This window comes from Pongo pygmaeus, chromosome 15 (genome assembly GCF_028885625.2).
Source record: "Pongo pygmaeus isolate AG05252 chromosome 15, NHGRI_mPonPyg2-v2.0_pri, whole genome shotgun sequence".
NCBI lineage: Eukaryota > Metazoa > Chordata > Mammalia > Primates > Hominidae > Pongo > Pongo pygmaeus.
The window spans coordinates 54060345-54078253 of NC_072388.2; the positions used below are offsets into that span (position 1 = coordinate 54060345).

Consider the following 17909-nt stretch of genomic DNA (forward strand, 5'->3'; position numbering starts at 1 on the left):
TCTATTTCTCAGATGAACAGGCAGATGGGGGAACCACTGTCCTGTCCATCCCACCAGGGGTTATCCATGCACTATCACCTAAGACTAAAGTCACAGTATTCAGTGCTCGATAACAGTTAACATAATAAGCAGCAGTCACCAGGAAAAGGCTAAGTCAACACGTAGTGCCCACCATCTAAGAGACCCCAAGCTCTAGATGTTTTCTTATGTATTTGTCATGACTTCTCTGTGAAAAAGGCATTTTTAAATCCCCATTTATCAGACAAGGAAATCAAGATTTTGAGGTCCAAGAACATGCCTCACAACACACAACTAATAAATGGCCCAATACCGCCCATCAGATGGTTCTCTGGTTTTTTTTTGTTTTTTTTTTTGAGACAGAGTCTCGCTCTGTCACCCAGGCTGGGGTGCAGTGACACAATCTTGGCTCACTGCGACCTCAGCCTCCTGGGTTCAAGCGATTCTCTTGCCTCAGCCACCTGAGTAGCTGGGACTATAGGCACGCGCCACCACGCCTGGGTAATTTTTGTATTTTTAGTAGAGACAGTGTTTTGCCATGTTGGCCAGGTTGGTCTCAAACTACTGACCTCAGGTGATTTGCCTGCCTCGGCCTCCCAAAGTGCTGGGATTACAGGCATGAGCCACCACTCCCAGCCATCAGATGGTTCTTAATCAGGAGTGTGAGTCAGCACCTCATCTAGAAGCTCCAGGACAGTACACAAGCCTGGGTCCCACCCCTCACCTGTCTGCCTCCCCAGCTTTCTACGGTGCGTACTGTTTGTTGAAACAGATAAGACTTATGTTCCATCACCAGGAAAACCAATGACCCTAGAATAAGACCCAATAAATGAGGTAATGACATACTTTAAAAAGTATTTGGAACTTGATCTATTCCTGGAGTCAAAAGACTTGCTTAATGTACCTCACACCAGTCTTTACTTCCTCGATTGGAAAAATGACAGAGGTGAGCTCTAATATATGGGATCGTCGAAGATTTGCCAGACGCTCATAATGACTTCTTAAGTCAATGGTCTTTTTTTCTACCAGGTCACCAAGTTTGCGGTTATGCCTCTGAATCTTCTCCTTTTTCTCTTGGTGCCGTTGTGCTCGACTGTAAAGCTTCTGATTCTTTTCCTTGGTTTTGAGAAGGCCTTCAGAATCTAAAGTAAATAAATCACACCCAACAATTATCTCTGCAAATAGTTCCTGTGTACTGCAGAGCTCCACCCCACAAACACGCGTGTTTTCCCTTGCAATCTAAACTGAAAGCAAAACCGGAATAATATAATGTTCACTAAGTGGAAAATTTGAGAGTTTAGTTCAAGTAGATATTACACATAAAGCAAAGAGAACCATGATTAAAATGACTCTGGATCTCCATTTGTAATCATCACTAGTAAAAGGAGTCACTCAACAACTATCGAGTTTAAGTTTAGCACAGGAAGGACCTGATTTTCCTACAGTGTGCACCAAAGAATAGTCACAATGGGCAGAAAAGAGATCTAATTCAAGTTTGAAAAACTTACTGGCTATCTGATTTCCCTAGAAACTTCTTAGGTGTGCCTTGGGCTATAATCAGAGAACCCAGGGATAATCTCACAGCAGGTGGTCATCCAGTAGAGGAGAAGGGCAACAGAAACAGCCCAAGAACTCTGAAAAGTCACAGTGGAATGTGGCAGCAACCAGCAGGGTGGGTGGGAACACATCTGGTGAGGTATCTAGACACACATGCCCAGCCTTTTAAGTGCTGCGAGGGAAACAAAAGCCTGGCCACACAATCATGAGGAGACATACACTCGTCCTGTCAGATTTAGGTCCTTTTTGTGGAGTCCTTTCTAATTCTGGATCCTACACCTGCTAGGGCTGTTGGGCTGTAGCTAAACTTCACTTGAATGACAAAAACAAGCTGTAAACTCTCAGACAGATATCTAGGAGTTGCTTAGGCAACTTAAACCCAAGTTCAAAATCAAGTTCATTATTTTTCCAGGAAAATCTTCTCCAGTTTCCCTACTTCAAGATTATTTTTGACGTGTCCACTGCCTAATCAACCCCTTGATGGTCAATTCCATTCCCAGTCCAAGTCTTTCTATCTAGGCCTTTCTTTTCATTCCTACTATCACAATCCTAGTTAACGCTCACCAACACTCTGCCTATCTCCAACACGGCTCGACTCCACGCCTTCATACCCGCTTTCACTTGCTCAATCTTTACAAATTATAGTCCATGCTCAGTGGTTCTCCACTGCCCATCAAATACAGAGCAAACCCCTCAGCTCAAGGCCTCCTCCAAATTGGTACATATCCCACAGTTCCCCTCTGCACACCCTTCGCTCTAGCTGTACTCAATTGCAACATATTTCAAATCCTTTCTGCAAGGCGGAACCACTTGAATGCATGGAAGGATGAATGCTGAATCAGTTATCACTCCCTAACACTCAGGCTATCTATTTGCTCCTGTTTTCTAAATGTTTGAATTTTACTCATTCAGGAAGGCCCCCCTCCATAAACACTCCCCAGACCTTTTGCTCTTCGGAACCCTATGGTAATGTGTTCGGACTCTTCTGATGGCGCATAGCTCTTTGGTTCCTCATATGAGGTCCCACCAAAGCCTTGCTGTCTCCTAACTAGGGTATAAAACGTACCTGATAAATGTCTGTGGGTCCAAACCACCCTCCCACCCTCTTTCACTGAGCACCGCTGAACTTAGGTATTTGGTTGCACGCATTAGATGTCTGACAGTTTTTCTGTTTTGAGATGGAGTTTCGCTCTTGTTGCCCAGGCTGGAGTGCAGTGGCGCCATCTCGGCTCACTGCAACCTCCGCCTCCCGGGTTCAATTGATTCTCCTGACCCAGCATCCCCAGTAGCTAGGATTACAGGCACACACCACCACACCCAGCTAATTTCTGTATTTTTAGTAGAGATGGAGTCTGACCATGACTGATCTTGTGCTAGGATTACAGGCACTCACCACCACACCCAGCTAATTTCTGTATTTTTAGTAGAGATGGAGTTTGACCATGACTGATCTCGAACTCCTGACCTCAATGTGATCCGTCCGCCTCGGCCTCCCAAAGTGCTGGGATTATAGGTGTGAGCCACTGCACCTGGCCGATTTCTTACAGTTTTGAAACAACAATCAGCCAGGTGTGGTGATGGGTGCTTATAATCCCAGCTACTTGGGAGGCTGAGTCAGGAGAATTGCTTGAACCGGGGAGGTGAAGGTTGCAGTGAGCCGAGATCGTGCCACTGCACTCCAGCCTGGGCAACAGAGCGAGACTCCATCTCAAAACCAACAACAACAACATCTCTTTGCCATCCTGCTTAATGTGAATGTCCTAAAGGTTCAGTCTCTTGGTTCCATCACATGCTAACTTATTTTCATTATCTTTACCAAGCTCTTTACAAGTGCTGAAATGAATCTATCCAGCCACGATCCTGAGTCATACAGTGGTCAGATTTTTGGGGGAGGATCCATTTCAAATGTATTATCATGACCACTCGCAGGTGGCAGGAAATCATCAGTCACCTCATCTGCACCCAGTGCAGACTCAGCAGGCAGTCATCCTCCTCTCTCCCTACCATCTCCCCATAAACATCAAAATGTTTGGTGCTGTATCTGTAATCTACTCTTGCTTCTTCAGATAAGTTACTCTGACTACAGCACAGATCAACTCAACACTGCAATTGCATATAACCTAAATTCCCTATCTATGCCCTATATCTGTATTATACCATATAATGTATATCATGAAACCTTAAGTCAAAAGATTCTAGAGAAATAATTCATCAGTCTCTACAATTTATAATTTGTGCCCTTTTGTGACTACATGTCATAATTCAACAACAACAAGCTCTTAAGCATGAGTCCAAGCATAGTTTCTGGAATCCATTAACACCTTTAAAATTGTTTGCAAATTTTCTAAGTCTGGTCTAGAGGGTGGGAAGGAGACACGTACATTCTAAAAGAGCAGCAGTTCCCAACCCTGGCAAGTCATCAGAACCACCTGGAGTAGTGCTATTCAAAGTGTGGCGTCTAGATCTGGGCCCATCTGTAAACTGTTACCAGTCCTAAGGAGAGGAGGACAGAAATACAGAGTAAGCACGTTGAAGCTTTTTTCTTCAACACGGCGATTTGACATTGCCATCACATTGAAGCATGTGATCATTTTCCTAAGTCCAGGATAGATCCTAGGGTTCTCTCTTTAGATTTTAAAAGGGTCACCAGGTGACTGATGATTTGCTAGGGATGGAAACCACTGTTATAGGGTCCACTCCTTTAGATCTATGTCTAATTCTTTGTGGTGGTTGTTTTTGTTTTTGGGAGTTAGGAATGTGTTAAAAAGAGCTGATCAGAGCTTTTAACATGCTCATCAGAGAAACACGCAGGATCAGTAAATTCAGCAATTTTCAGGAGGTTCCCAGATGCCCGGTGGCAAAGCCCTGAATATCATGGTAAGATGGGGAGAGCATGAACTAATGTTAAGGCATGGGTTTTGATGTTGCTACTGAACCAGAGCCTTTGGAGAATGCATGCAAGACTGGGTGGACAGTAGGTTCTGTATAGTTCTGGGCACTGTTCACTGTGCTGCCCTAATTCTCTAGTTTAGTAATCCCGTGAAACTCCACGTGAGCACTTTATTAGGACAAATGTTTTCAACGGAAGCTTTACACCATTACATGCCACTGTAAAAGACTTGCTTCTGGAAGCAATGAGTAGACAAGAAAAGGGATTCACGAGGTCTGATGGTGACTCATTCTAAACTTTAAACAGTGATCTTCAGAAATTCATGGACTGCAGCTTGCTGCCAGCACTCATTTAATGTTACATAAACATGCTCTTTGAGTCTGAAGTAAATCTGATTTTCAATGTGAAAATAAAATATAAAAACTGTTCTTGGAGTTATTTCTAAACAGAACTTGTCTCTAATCCTAATGTAACAGAAATGTATATGATGTTACATTAGGATTAGAAATACGAGTATTCTTGGGGCAAATGGGAAATGGGTTAAGGATGTAGGACTTCTAAGAGAATTCATTTTGACAACGACCTATGATAAAGTATAAAGTGTACAAATATGATGTAAAATTAATACAGATTACAATGTAGAGACTCACTAAGGGGAAAAAAAAACAATATTCTGTGCTTCTGGCATGAGCCAATAATTATTACAAGTGAGTACCAAGTTAAGACTCTGAGCTTCCTGCTAGCCAAGGCAAATGGGAACATACATTCCTTAACTTTTTTTTTGAGACACAGTTTTGCTCTTGTTGCCTAGGCTGGAGTGCAATGGCACGATCTCAGCTCACCACAATCTCTGCCTCCCAGGTTCAAGCAAGTCTGCCTCAGTCTCCTGAGTAGCTGGGATTATAGGCGCCTGCCACCACGCACGGCTAATTTTTGTATTTTTAGTAGAGACGGGGTCTCACCATGTTGGCCAGGCTGGTCTCAAATTCCTGACCTCAGGTGATCCATCCGCCTTGGCCTCCCAAAGTGCTGGGATTACAGGCATAAGCCACCGTGCCTGGCCAACTTTTTTATTTTTTTCTTTTGAGACAGAGTCTGGCTCTGTCGCTCAGGCTGGAGTGCAGTAGCGCAATCTTGGCTCACTGCAAGCTCCGCCTCCTGGGTTCACACCATTCTCCTGCCTCAGCCTCCCGAGTAGCTGGGACTACAGGTACCCACCACCACACCCAGCTAACTTTTTGTATTTAGTAGAGACAGGGTTTCACCGTGTTAGCCAGGATGGTCTTGATCTCCTGACCTTGTGATCTGCCTGCCTCGGCCTCCCAAAGTGCTGGGATTACAGGCGTGAGCCACCACGCCCGGCGCCTGGCCAATTTTTTTAATTGAGAGAAGAATCTGGTTATTTAAGACCTCTATAATTGTGTATTTAATTTTTAAAAATTCCTATACAAATGTTTTACAAGGAAAGATGAAGGCGAGTAGTAAAATTCTCCAAGTTGCCACTGCCTCACCCCTCCCTTCCTTTCTGTGTCCCTCTAGTTTATTAATCCCATGAAATTCCACATAGGCGCTTTCTAGGGCTGGAAGGAAGGACACGAATTACTTACTTTTCTCCATTTCTTCATTTCCTTTACATATTGTTTGTTTTAACTGTTCAATCCTCATCTTGCAGGACATTATTTTCCATCTCTGAAAAAAGCATGTAATAAATATCACAAACGTTAGTCTCTTATGATTAATATGATTATCTACCTGGGATCACTGCTTATTTTCAGATATGTCAGAAAACATAATGATGAAAAAGACCTTATGTTACAGCTTTTGTAACTATGGAACATACGAAAAAGAGAACGATGTTTTTCTAGTTCAATGCAGAGAAAAGAGAAATTAGGCCAGCGTGGTGGCTCACGCCTGTAATCCCAGCACTTTGGGAGGCCGAGGTGGGCGGATCACGAGGTTAGGAGATCAAGACCATCCTGGTCAACATGGTGAAAACCCATCTCTACTAAAAAAAATACAAAAATTAGCTGGGCATGGTGGTGTGTGCCTGTAATCCCAGCTACTCGGGAGGCTGCGGCAGGAGAATCACTTGAACCAGGGAGGCGGAGTTTGCAGTGAGCCGAGATCATGCCACTGCAGTCCAGCCTGGCAACTGAGTGAGACTCCATCAAAAAAAAAAAAAAAAAAAAAGGGAAAGGGAAATTACGAGAAAGAAATTCACATAGTTTTGTATGTATCAGTAAGCAAAGAGAAAAAAGTTGAAGGACATTCTCTAAACCCGCTCTATCTATATAGCTACTAGCCACATGTGGTTACTTAAAACTCAATTTAAATCATACAAAATCAAAAATTCAGTTCCTTACTCACACCACCCTCATGTCAAATGTTTGACATCACATATGGCTAGTGGCTAATGGACTGGACAGTGCAGATACAGAACTCAAGCATCATCACGCAGAGTCCTACTGACGTGCGGCTCCAAACCTCTAGTTCTGGTTACTGAGGAGACGGTTAACGTAACCAAGTCATCTCACCCAATAAGCAAACAGTACTTGCAAGTTAATAAAAATGGCAAAAAACATTATTTTTTCAGTGCATAACTCAAGTAAGATTTCCTGAAAAGCCTCAGAAAATTATATGAAACTGAAATTGACTCTTTATATTACCAGGAGTTAGGTTCAGCACCCCCTAAAGCAGCGGTCCCCAACTTTCTTGGCACCAGGGACCAGTTTTGTGGAAGACAATTTTTCCACGCACAGGGTGGCAGATGATTTACAGGGATGAATCTGTCCCACCTCAGATCATCAGGCTTTAGATTCTCATAAGGAGTGCACAACCTAGATCCCTCGCATGTGCAGTCCATAATAGAGTTCGCACTCCTATGGAAACTAATGCCACCACTGATCTGACAGGAGGTGGAGCCAGGCGGTAATGCTCTTGCCCTACTCACCTCCTACTGTATGGCCTGGTTCCTAACAGGCCACAGCCCAGTAGGTATACAGGTATACGTGGCCTGGGGGTTGCGGACCCCTGCCTTAAAGTGAACAAAGGATCAATAAAAATAGGATCTATGGCTGGGTGCAGTGACTAACACCTGTAATCCTAGACTTTGGGAAGCTGAGGCAGGCACATCACTTGAGCTCAGGAGTTCGAGGTCAGCCTGGGCAACATGGCGAAACCCCATCTCTACCAAAAATACAAAAAATTAGCCAGGTGTAGTGACATGCACCTATAGTCCCAGCTACCAGCGAGGCTGAGGTGGGAGAATCGCTTGAGCCCAGGAGGCAGAGGTTGCAGTGAGCCAAGATTGTGCCATGGCACTCCAGCCTGGGAGATAGAGCAAGACTCCATATCAAAAAAAAAAAAAAGAGGGCTCTACTAGTTAGTTAAAAAGAATGATTATTCTCTAATGCCTCTGTAAAAGTGAATAATTAAAAGCTTAAAACAATGCTCAAATGTTCATAGTGTTACAATTATCTAAGTAGTCTGATGGTTAAGAGATACGGAACAGATTACAGGGATGTTATGGTGAGCGAAACTCTAACATCTCGAATAGAGTCAGACATTCAAAAACAGATCCACAGGGACTGAGGGGTTCAGAAATATATCAGATATGACCTATCCTCAATTTTAAAAGGTAACAGAGTCTTTAGAAATGAATAGTGAAGTCTTAGATAGAAAAACTAGAAACATTACAGAGAACTCAGGAAAATCTTCCACAGAACATGTTTTGTTTACTAAAACATTCAGAGAATAAGCAAAATTCACTTCTATCACAAATTTTAAGTATAATGAAATATATGACCAGGCGTGGTGGCTCACGCCTGTAATCCCAGCACTTTGGGAGGCTGAGGTGGGTGGCCTCGTGATCTCCTCATCACGAGGTCAGGAGATTGAGACCATCCTGGCCAACAAGGTGAAACCCCGTCTCTACTAAAAAACACAAAAAAACTTAGCCGGGCGTGGTGACGGGTGCCTGTAGTCCCAGCTACTCGGGAGGCTGAGGCAGAAGAATGGCGTGAACCCGGGAGGCGGAGGTTGCAGTGAGCCGAGATCGCGCCACTGCATTCCAGCCTGGGCGACACAGCAAGACTCTGCCTCAAAAAAAAAAAAAGAAAAAAGAAATATATGAATAATGTTTACTGTTGTGAAAAAAAATTACACATTACAGAAGAAAAACAGAAAATGTGACTGTTAGCCTGACTCCATCCCATTTCTCAGGGGTAATCCTTTAAAATTAAAGTTTAATGTGTATCTTTTCAGATTTTTTTTTTTTTTTTTTTGAGTCAGGGTCTCACTCTGTTGCCCAGGTTAGAGTATGGTGGCGTGATTACAGCTCACTTCAGCCTGACCTCCCTGGCTCAAGTGATCCTCCCACCTCAACCTCCCAAGTAGCTGGGACTACAGGTATACACTACCATGCCTGGCTAATTTTTGGTTTTTGTTTGTTTTTGTAGATATGGGGTTTTGCCATGTTTCCCAGGCTGGTTTTCAATTCCTGGGCTTGAGCAATCCACCTCGGATTCCCAAAGTGCTGGGATTACAGGCATGCACCACCACACCCAGCGCAGATTTTATGAGTATATTTATATTTAAAATACTCACATAAATGAAATCATACTTTATCCTAGTTTACTTTTTTTTTCCATTAATAAATACAACTTGGACATCATTCCACAGCACGTAGACTGACCACATTCTTTTTAACAACTACACAGTATCATATATTTTTTTTTTTTTTTGAGATGGAGTGTCGCTCTGTCGCCCAGGCTGGAGTACAGTGGCACGATCTCGGCTCACTGTGACCTCTGTCTCCCGGGTTCAAGTGATTCTCCCGCCACAGCCTCCCGAGTAGCTGGGATTACAGGCGTGCGCCACCACGCCCAGCTAATTTTTCTATTTTTAGTATAGATGGGGTTTCACCAGTTGGTCAGGCTGGTCTCGAACTCCTGACCTTGTGATCCACCTGCCTCAGCCTCCCAAAGTGCTGGGATTACAGGCGTGAGCCACCGCGCCCAGCTCTGTATAATTTTTTATCTCATCCTGATTGATGAACATTTATTTATGTATTAGCTTTACCATTATGCTATAATCAGCTTTTTTTACCCATAAATTTCTATATTCATGAGCATTTCCTTGCTCTTTTTTTTTTTTTGAGAGTCTCACTCTGTCGCCCGGGCTGGAGTGCCATGGTGCGATTTCGCCTCACTGCAACCTCTGCCTCTCAGGTTCAAGCGATTCTCCTGCCTCAGCCTCCCGAGTAGCTGGGATTACAGGCGCCTACCACCAGGCCTGGCTAATTTTTGTATTTTTAGTAGAGACGGGGTTTCACCATGTTGGTCAGGCTGGTCTCGAACTCCTGACCTTGTGATCCACCTGCCTCAGCCTCCCAAAGTGCTAGGGTTACAGGTGTGAACCACCGCGCCTGGCCCTTTTTTTCCTTCATAATTGAGATTTCACTGGTTGTGCTGAAGATCAGTACATGGACATTTCAATTTGTACCCAATTCTTAATATACATACCCAAAATCTAAAAGCCATGTATTTTAATTCTTTTTTAAAGTTATTCCAGTGACTTTCCAGCTTAAAATCTGGAAGCAAATTTTCCTTATGAGGTCATCAAGTACCAGTATCTTCACACATTGATAAGCTGTTACGTATGTCCCACCAATTCACAACTGAATAGCATGTACACTACATATTCAAATTTTCAATCTTTCACAGCACAGTATCAAAGTTATTAGGAAAACAGGACTACCACGACCAAAGAGCTCACAGAGTGCACGAAATTCTGACAGGGAGAGCCATCATCAAGGAGCGGTTTTCTTTAGGAAACAGTTCTACTAAAAAACAACATGGGAACAGAAGTAATTAAAAATGTTCAATACATTAAATGCAGGACTGTGACTCCATAGTGCCATTTAGTATGCCTGGTATTATAGGATATAAAAACTAACCCCCCAACTACGGAATGCTAAGCTGACACCCAAGACAGTCAAAGCCTCCCATCACTCAATATCCCACACTGTCTTCTGGTTGTACCAAAAAGTAAACAACCAGAGAATGATTTCACCTCCTAAAAAAAGGCACTGACACTTCAAAGGGGCTGTCCTCAGTTTTAGTTTCTTGTTTTCTGCAGGTAAATCTTCAGTTTCTTGGTTAGCCACTTCTGACTTTTCCCCCTTTGCTCCCCTTTTCCCTTTCGTTTGCACTTTTTTGTCTGAAGATTTATCCTTTCCTGCTGCTTTCTCAGCTTCGTTTCCACTTTTGCAGGAGCAGGTTCAGCTGATAACCGTGCCGATCTCCTCTTGGGCTCTTCCTCTGTGGCCCCTTCAGTGGAGCCGACCTTCCTCTTGGGCATCCCGGCTGCAGGGAAGGCATGTGCCGAGTGCCTGCGAGGCATAGCGCATCTAGAGCCTCAGCAAAGCCAGGCTGCCTGGCCGCTGCCATGCCTCTCCCAAACTCTTTAATTGTTAAATTTTTTTTTTTTTTTTTTTGAGGGAGTCTCACTTTATTGCCCAGGCTGGAGTGCTGTGGCGCGATCTTGGCTCACCATAGCCTCTGCCTCCCGGGTTCAACTGATTCTCCTGCCTTAGCCTCCCAAGTAGCTGGGATTACAGGCATGAGCCCTTGCACCTGGCCAGAAGTTTTAAACTGTTATATAATCTGTCAAAATGCTTTCCTCTATGGTTTATAAAGGTTCTCCCCACTCCAAGATTATGTAAATAGCCACCCATATTTTCTTTGACACATTTAATCATTAATCCATTTGGAGTGTGTATGATAAATAATTTTTGCAAAAAAGAATAATAGCCCATTATTTTTGTTTTTCTATGTCAACACCTCAGGTTTCATAATTATCCTTTACAATGGCTCCATAATTAATTGCCGATACCCCAGTTTTGGTATCTAGATGAAATATTTGAGAAGGCCACGCTACAAGTGGATTAAGTAGAGGACTGCTGAATACGATTTTTAAAAATTTTAATTAAAAATAATTTTATAAGCTCTACCAACTTAAAAACATGTAGCCTCAAGTAAAAAGAACATGTATTACAACTTACCAACTGATCTGTTATCCATTTTCCTTCCATAGCTTTTAACACTCTGTAAGGAAAAGAGACAGAAAATAAGCTCTTAAAAATAATAAAATTCTGTGAAGTTCAAAAACGTAAAATCAAACACTTTTAAAATTAAGTTCTTAGAAATGGCTAGAAATATCAAAATGGGACTTAGCATTTAAAGTGTTTTCCAAATTCCCTGTTCTCTGCATTTTTTTTCATCTCCTTCCTTTTGTAGTTCTGAATATTGCTAAGAGCCTTTCTACAAATGTCCACAATAAATCTAACAGTCTTAGCCTTTGTCCTCAGTCATCATCAGTAACTGCCATCCATCATAATTCACAGCAATAGCTACAAGAGAATTAATGATCTAATAGTTCCCAAAGAAATGATACATGCCACTATCTCCAAATATTGGTTCTATGGAATAAAATGTTCTATGGGAAAAATAAAGTTTTTGTGTTTGAGTAAGTTAGGGAAATTGCAGAATTAAATAAATTCAAGCAAGTTTCTGTAATACAGAATATCCTGGTAGATTTAAACTGCTCATGAATGTGTTTATCAGACCACTGCAGACTCTAGAGAAGCTTGGGTCACACTTTGGGAATCACTGGCCTGAGCATTAACTGTTTTCATTGGGGGTGTGAGACATCCATGTTGGCATGGTTTGGGGAGGTGCCACAAAAGAGACAACCCTTTTAGAACCTTGAGAGTTGGGCAGGGCGTGCTCAGAGAAGAGGAAAAGCACTGAGGTAGAGAGAAACTGAATGAAGGCACAGAGATGCAAACCTCTAGGGTGCATCTAGAGAGCAGGTTCTATACCAGATGTTTCTATAGGACAATTCTCAATCCTAGGGGGTCAGAGATTCATCAGGGGTACCTGTTAATAACTCAGATTCCCACCACTCCCCCCCAAAAAAAACAAACCTCAGACTCCTAGGCCTCTCCCCAGATCTACTGAATCAGAATCTCTGAGGATAGGATTCCAAGGATCTGAATTTTTAGCCATTATCTCAGCTAATGAATTCTGATACAGGTAATGTGCAGACCATATGTTGTAAAGTACTGACATGGACAAAAGAAGAAAGGTAAACGGAAGCAGTAACATCCTATGGGAGCCACCAGCACTAATTTAAGTCTACTAATCATGCTGACTGTCCTGGACCCACACATCAATTATCAGTGCCAGGGATGTGATTCATTGAGTATCTACTGTGTACCACGCACCGCATCTGAGGCCAGTATTTTCTAGAAACTTGTTAACTTCTCCTGCTTTACCTCTCCCAGATGCACTCCTTTCCTACACTTTAAGAGGTTGTATCCTAAATTCAGTAAGTTAGCAATCCGTATATGTGCATACCACAGCAATGAATTCAACCAAATGGTGACTAGATCACCTCCACAAATTAAAAGGCAAAACAAAACACTCACTCTTTCTGAAATTCTTCTTGCTTGCTCTTAAGTCGGCTTAACCTTTCCTTCTTGTCAACAAACCTGTAACAAAAAAATTCAATGTCTTATTTAAATGTTCATTTTTTCAGTTCAATGAGACTATGCGAATTCCCAAGAACCAGTCATTTTGCAGAGTCATGTGAAAATGTCATTGTCCTGATAGTAAATACACGGCTTCTCAACGGGGTGCACACAACTGCTAACCATTTGGTTCTTTTAAAACTAAGCTCAAATCCTCAACTTTAAAATTATTTCCTGTGTTTATAAAATATGTCTACAGATATCTTCCTCCCAGGTTAAATTATTTGTCAAAACAGGTACATCAGAACACTAAAGTGAATTTGAATTCAAGGAAATTGATGCTGTCACTAGAAAACAAATTTTAATTACTAATCTGGATTCAATCCTGCTCTCTCCTATAAACTGATTCCTTATAATAAATTTTTTAAAATTGTACACTTTTTTCACTAATTTTATTGCTAGTTATCATAGGCTAAAAATTACTTGTAAAAGTTATCAAAAAGAAGAGGTATCACAATGCAGTTATTATTATTATTATTTTTTTTTTGAGACAGAGTCTCACTCTGTTGCCCAGGCTGGGGTGCAGTGGTGCGATCTCGGCTCACTGCAAGCTCCGCCTCATGGGCTCACGCAATTCTCCCGCCTCAGCCTCCCGAGCAGCTGGGACTACAGGCGCCCGCCACCACGCCAGCTAATTTTGTTTTTGTATTTTTAGTAGAGACGGGGTTTCACTGTGTTAGCCAGGATGGTCTCGATCTCCTGATCTGGTGATCCGTCCACCTCTGCCTCCCAATGTGCTGGGCTTACAGGCGTGAGCCACCGCGCCCGGCCGCAGTTATTATTTTCTATTTGCCAGTTTTCTATCCTTATTTTCTTCTTGCTAACTTACTTGGGCTTTTTGTTTTTTGTTTTTGTTTTTTTTTTTTGCAGTTTAAGGTGATAACTCAGGTGAATTTTAAACTTCTATTCCTTTTAAATATAATCACATGAAGTTTTGAATTTCCTTCTATGCACTGTTCTAGCTATATCCTAAGATTTGATATGGTGTATTTTCATTACCATTTAGTTTGAAACTTTTAATCTTCCATAAGAATCCTTCTTTGACCCATCCATTATTTAGAAGCATATTGTTTAATTTTCAGATATACAGGCTTTTCTAGGTAGCTTACTGTTACTGTTTCTAATTTAATTCATTCTGATGTAGTTACAAAATATATTGCGTGATTTTGATCTTGTAACTTGAGACTGTCTCATGGCTTTGCATATGGAATGCCATGGAGAAAGTTCCATGCGTACTTGAAATAACGTGTATTCTACAGCTGTTGGGCAGTGTTCTATAAATGTCTTCTAGATCTGTGCTGTTCGATGTGGTAGCCACCAGCCACATATGGCTACTGAGTGCCTAAGATGTGGCTTGCTGCTTAATAAGGGCATGGACAAAAAAAAAAAAAAAATTGTATGACTAACATCATACAACTGACTGTGGAGTGAACGTGACCCACTGACCATTTTCAAGGGAGCAGGGATAATGACTCGTGCTGCAGTAACATGATGTGGTGTTCAAGAATAGGCTTTTGGCTATCTCCCAGCAAAAAGAAAACAATTCAACAGGCCATAACAGACCTAAAAATATTCTGGACAAAGAAGTCTTTCTAAAATACTATTTCTGTAACCCCATGTTTGAAACATACCCCAAGATATCTACTTCTAAGAGGAAGAAATAAAATGGTCTAATCATGACCCTAACAAATTTAATAGTCACTGAAAATGCACAATATACATAAACAGAAAAAGCAATAGGCAATATTATATGTGACAGAATTATATACTTATATTGTGACTATTTAAATTTAAATTAATTAAAATTATATTAAAAGTTCAGTTCCTCAGTTGTACTGCCACCCACATTTCAACAGCCACATATGACTTACTGGATGGTGTGCATACAGAACATTCCCATTATTGTGGAAAGTTCTACTGAATATCACTGTAATGTCCAGTAAGGTGGCAACGGCGTGAAACAGTATTAGAAAACTCAGAAACCAATGTGGAATGTGGATGAACCCATAGATTCATCAATCAGTCTATCAGGCATTTACTATGTACCTGGAACACAGAACAAGGCATCCTCCAGAATACTAAGAAATCTAATTATAAATTCTCCTGCAGCTGACTGTGAATTCTTGGACCTATCACTTGTTATATGCTTCTGTTTCCTTGTATCAAAAAGGAGAGACTAATATAGTATTTACTTTTACATCACTGAGACAACATGGTGATTTATGTTCTGATAATGTAGAAAATAACAAACTCACTAGTTAGCAATCTCAAACCATGCAAAGGACTGACAGGGAAAATAAAATCTTGACTTCAGAGGCCATAAAAGTTCTCCTTTGAGGTCTGTTGTAAAAATGCCACTTTGCTCTAAAACAAACTGGGAAGACAGACAACTGTGTCTAGCTTAATAGTGAGCTGGGTGATTTTCTTGGACTTTGTTAAAAACACGAAAGAAACAAACTCTTACAAATATACAGATGGCAGCAGGAATAATAAACAAAAGATAAGTCCTAGTGTATCAAATATTGAAAGGAATGGCAAAAACAGCAATTACTTTTGCACCAACCTAATACTTCATGAGTCACGTCCTCCTTCATGAAAGAAATCAAAAATAGGTGGTGTCAGTAAAGCTAAAGAGCAAATGATACCAAGCCACATGGGTGGGTCAGGGCTGCAAATGCTCACTCAGTCACTCATCCAGGCTCTGCAGTCTCCATCCCACCACTCACAGAAGGAGATAAAAAATTCATTCCACAAGTCTGTGCTTTCTCAATACAGCTTCCAAGAGGTGAAAAATAGAGTATCACTATATTCAAACCAAATTTAATGATACATATTTTATATATATAGTTTTTAAAAGTGTGTGTAGGGGGATCCATATTTCACAGATTGTCTTCCAAATTGCGGCTGTCACATAAAGTATCTTGGTCTCTTTTTCCATGCCAGAACATATTGATCTAATTCACTAATAGGTACACAGCATTGAACTGGATGGACACCATATAATTTATTTATATAAACCTCTACAGGTGAACACCATTCTTCCTTCCAAATTTTCACTATGATCAGTAATGATACAAGTGAATAGCCTAGTGCACCTTTATAGGCTTTTAAGTTTCTCTATAAGAAATTCCTACAAATAAAATAAACTGGGCCGGGTGCGGTGGCTCACACCTGTAATCCCAACACTTTGGGAGGCCGAGGCGGGTGGATCACCTGAGGTCAGGAGTTCGAGACCAGCCTGGCCAACATGGCGAAACTCCATCTCTACTAAAAATACAAAAAATTAGCCGGGCGTGGTGGCGGGCACCTGTAATCCCAGCTACTTGGGAGGCTGAGGCAGGAGAATTGCTTGAACCCGGGAGGCGGAGGTTGCAGTGAGCCGAGATCACGTCATTGCACTCCAGCCTGGGTGACAGAGTGAGACTGTCTCAAATAAATAAATAAAATAAAATAAAATAAAATAAACTGCTTAGTCAAAGAATATTTACATGCAAAATTGTGGGCAATCCTCAAATTTCCTCTAAAACACTTTATACAGTTTACAACCCCACCAACAGAACCTGTTTTCTCACACTCTCCCCAAACACTGGACATTTCTTTTTATTCTTTGCTAATCTGATTGGCCTCCCATCCCTTCAAGAGATGGTTCATAATTCACTTATTTGCATTTATTTCATTATTAGAAAGTTTGAACAACTTTTCATATTTTACTGGCTACTGATTTTTCTTGTTATTTCCCTATGTCCTTCATCCAATTTTTTATAGTTTTTTTTTTCCTTTGAGGATTATTTAGCAGGGAAATTGGCCATTTTTCTTTCATACAAATTATTTTTTCTATTTTCATGTTAGTTATGTTTCTGCTCTACAGAATTTTCTGAACTTTTATGTAGGCACACATCTTTTTTTTGTTGTTGTTTAATGACACTAGTTTTTGTGCTGTTTTCTGAAAGAAATCTGCCAGTGAACCTGTTCCATGCCTGGGTCTTACAACACTATTTCCCGTATTTTCTCTCCCAATTAAAAAATGTCTTCTATATTATTTACTAAATTATTCCATACTTATATGATTTGGGCTGTTCCCCCCTAAAAAGTATTCTCTCAAATGAACTTTGTTGTTTCATAAATTCTTCCATACTTTTATGATTTACGATTTTTTTTTCTGTTAAAAAAAGGTACTCCCTTAAACTGACTTTCCAGCAGTCCCTCTGTGATACAGATTGATGGGAACAAGGAGAGGGGTGCTCACACACAGCCCCAGTGGCACCAGAGAAAGCACACAACCCAGCTCGGGCTTCAGGAGCGCTGCCTGTCCAAGCTGAGACCTGAGGGTGAGCCAGAGTTGATCCTGTCAAGGGAAGGAAGGGCATGGAGGCAGAGAAAATTCTATGTAACTGCACCAAAGCATTTCAACACGCCAAGTGGGAAAACAATGACGGGAGTATGCTACTAATGAGGTAGTGGTTATGAATGCGAGTCGCTTCTACTCTGTTCCCCGACTACATGGACAACTGAGTGGACCTAACCACAGGTCAGACTATTCACATAAATCTGCCCTATATTACCAGAAAAACAACACCAGGGCATGCACTCTATTAGGGATGCAGACTATTAATTCTGTGCTAGGAATAACTAGCCTCACCGTAACACCCACAATTTACTAAGCACTTACTATGTCCCAAGCACAGCACCTTTCATAACATAACTCTCACCCCTCTACCTGCCTGTCTAGTCCTTTCCTTCATCCTAGGGCTACACATTTACTTGGTGCCTAAGGTTATGGCAATGAAAAGTCTCAGAAACACTACTAATGTATTTTAAGAAAGGCAAAAAATAGATTTTAAATAAGCAATT

General features: G+C 41.4%; 1 protein-coding gene across 1 annotated transcript in view; it reads right to left on the minus strand.

Moving 5' to 3' along the window:
• The window catches only part of ATG14 (autophagy related 14), a 46163-nt gene that overhangs the window by 18774 nt on the left and 9480 nt on the right, over positions 1-17909 (minus strand). Inside the window, exons 2-5 of the mRNA XM_054447680.2 lie at positions 12957-13019; positions 11529-11571; positions 6073-6154; positions 923-1160 (exon numbers count right to left, since the gene is read on the minus strand). Coding sequence (XP_054303655.1) covers positions 923-1160; positions 6073-6154; positions 11529-11571; positions 12957-13019 — 426 coding nt within the window. The remainder of the gene's footprint in view (positions 1-922; positions 1161-6072; positions 6155-11528; positions 11572-12956; positions 13020-17909) is intronic.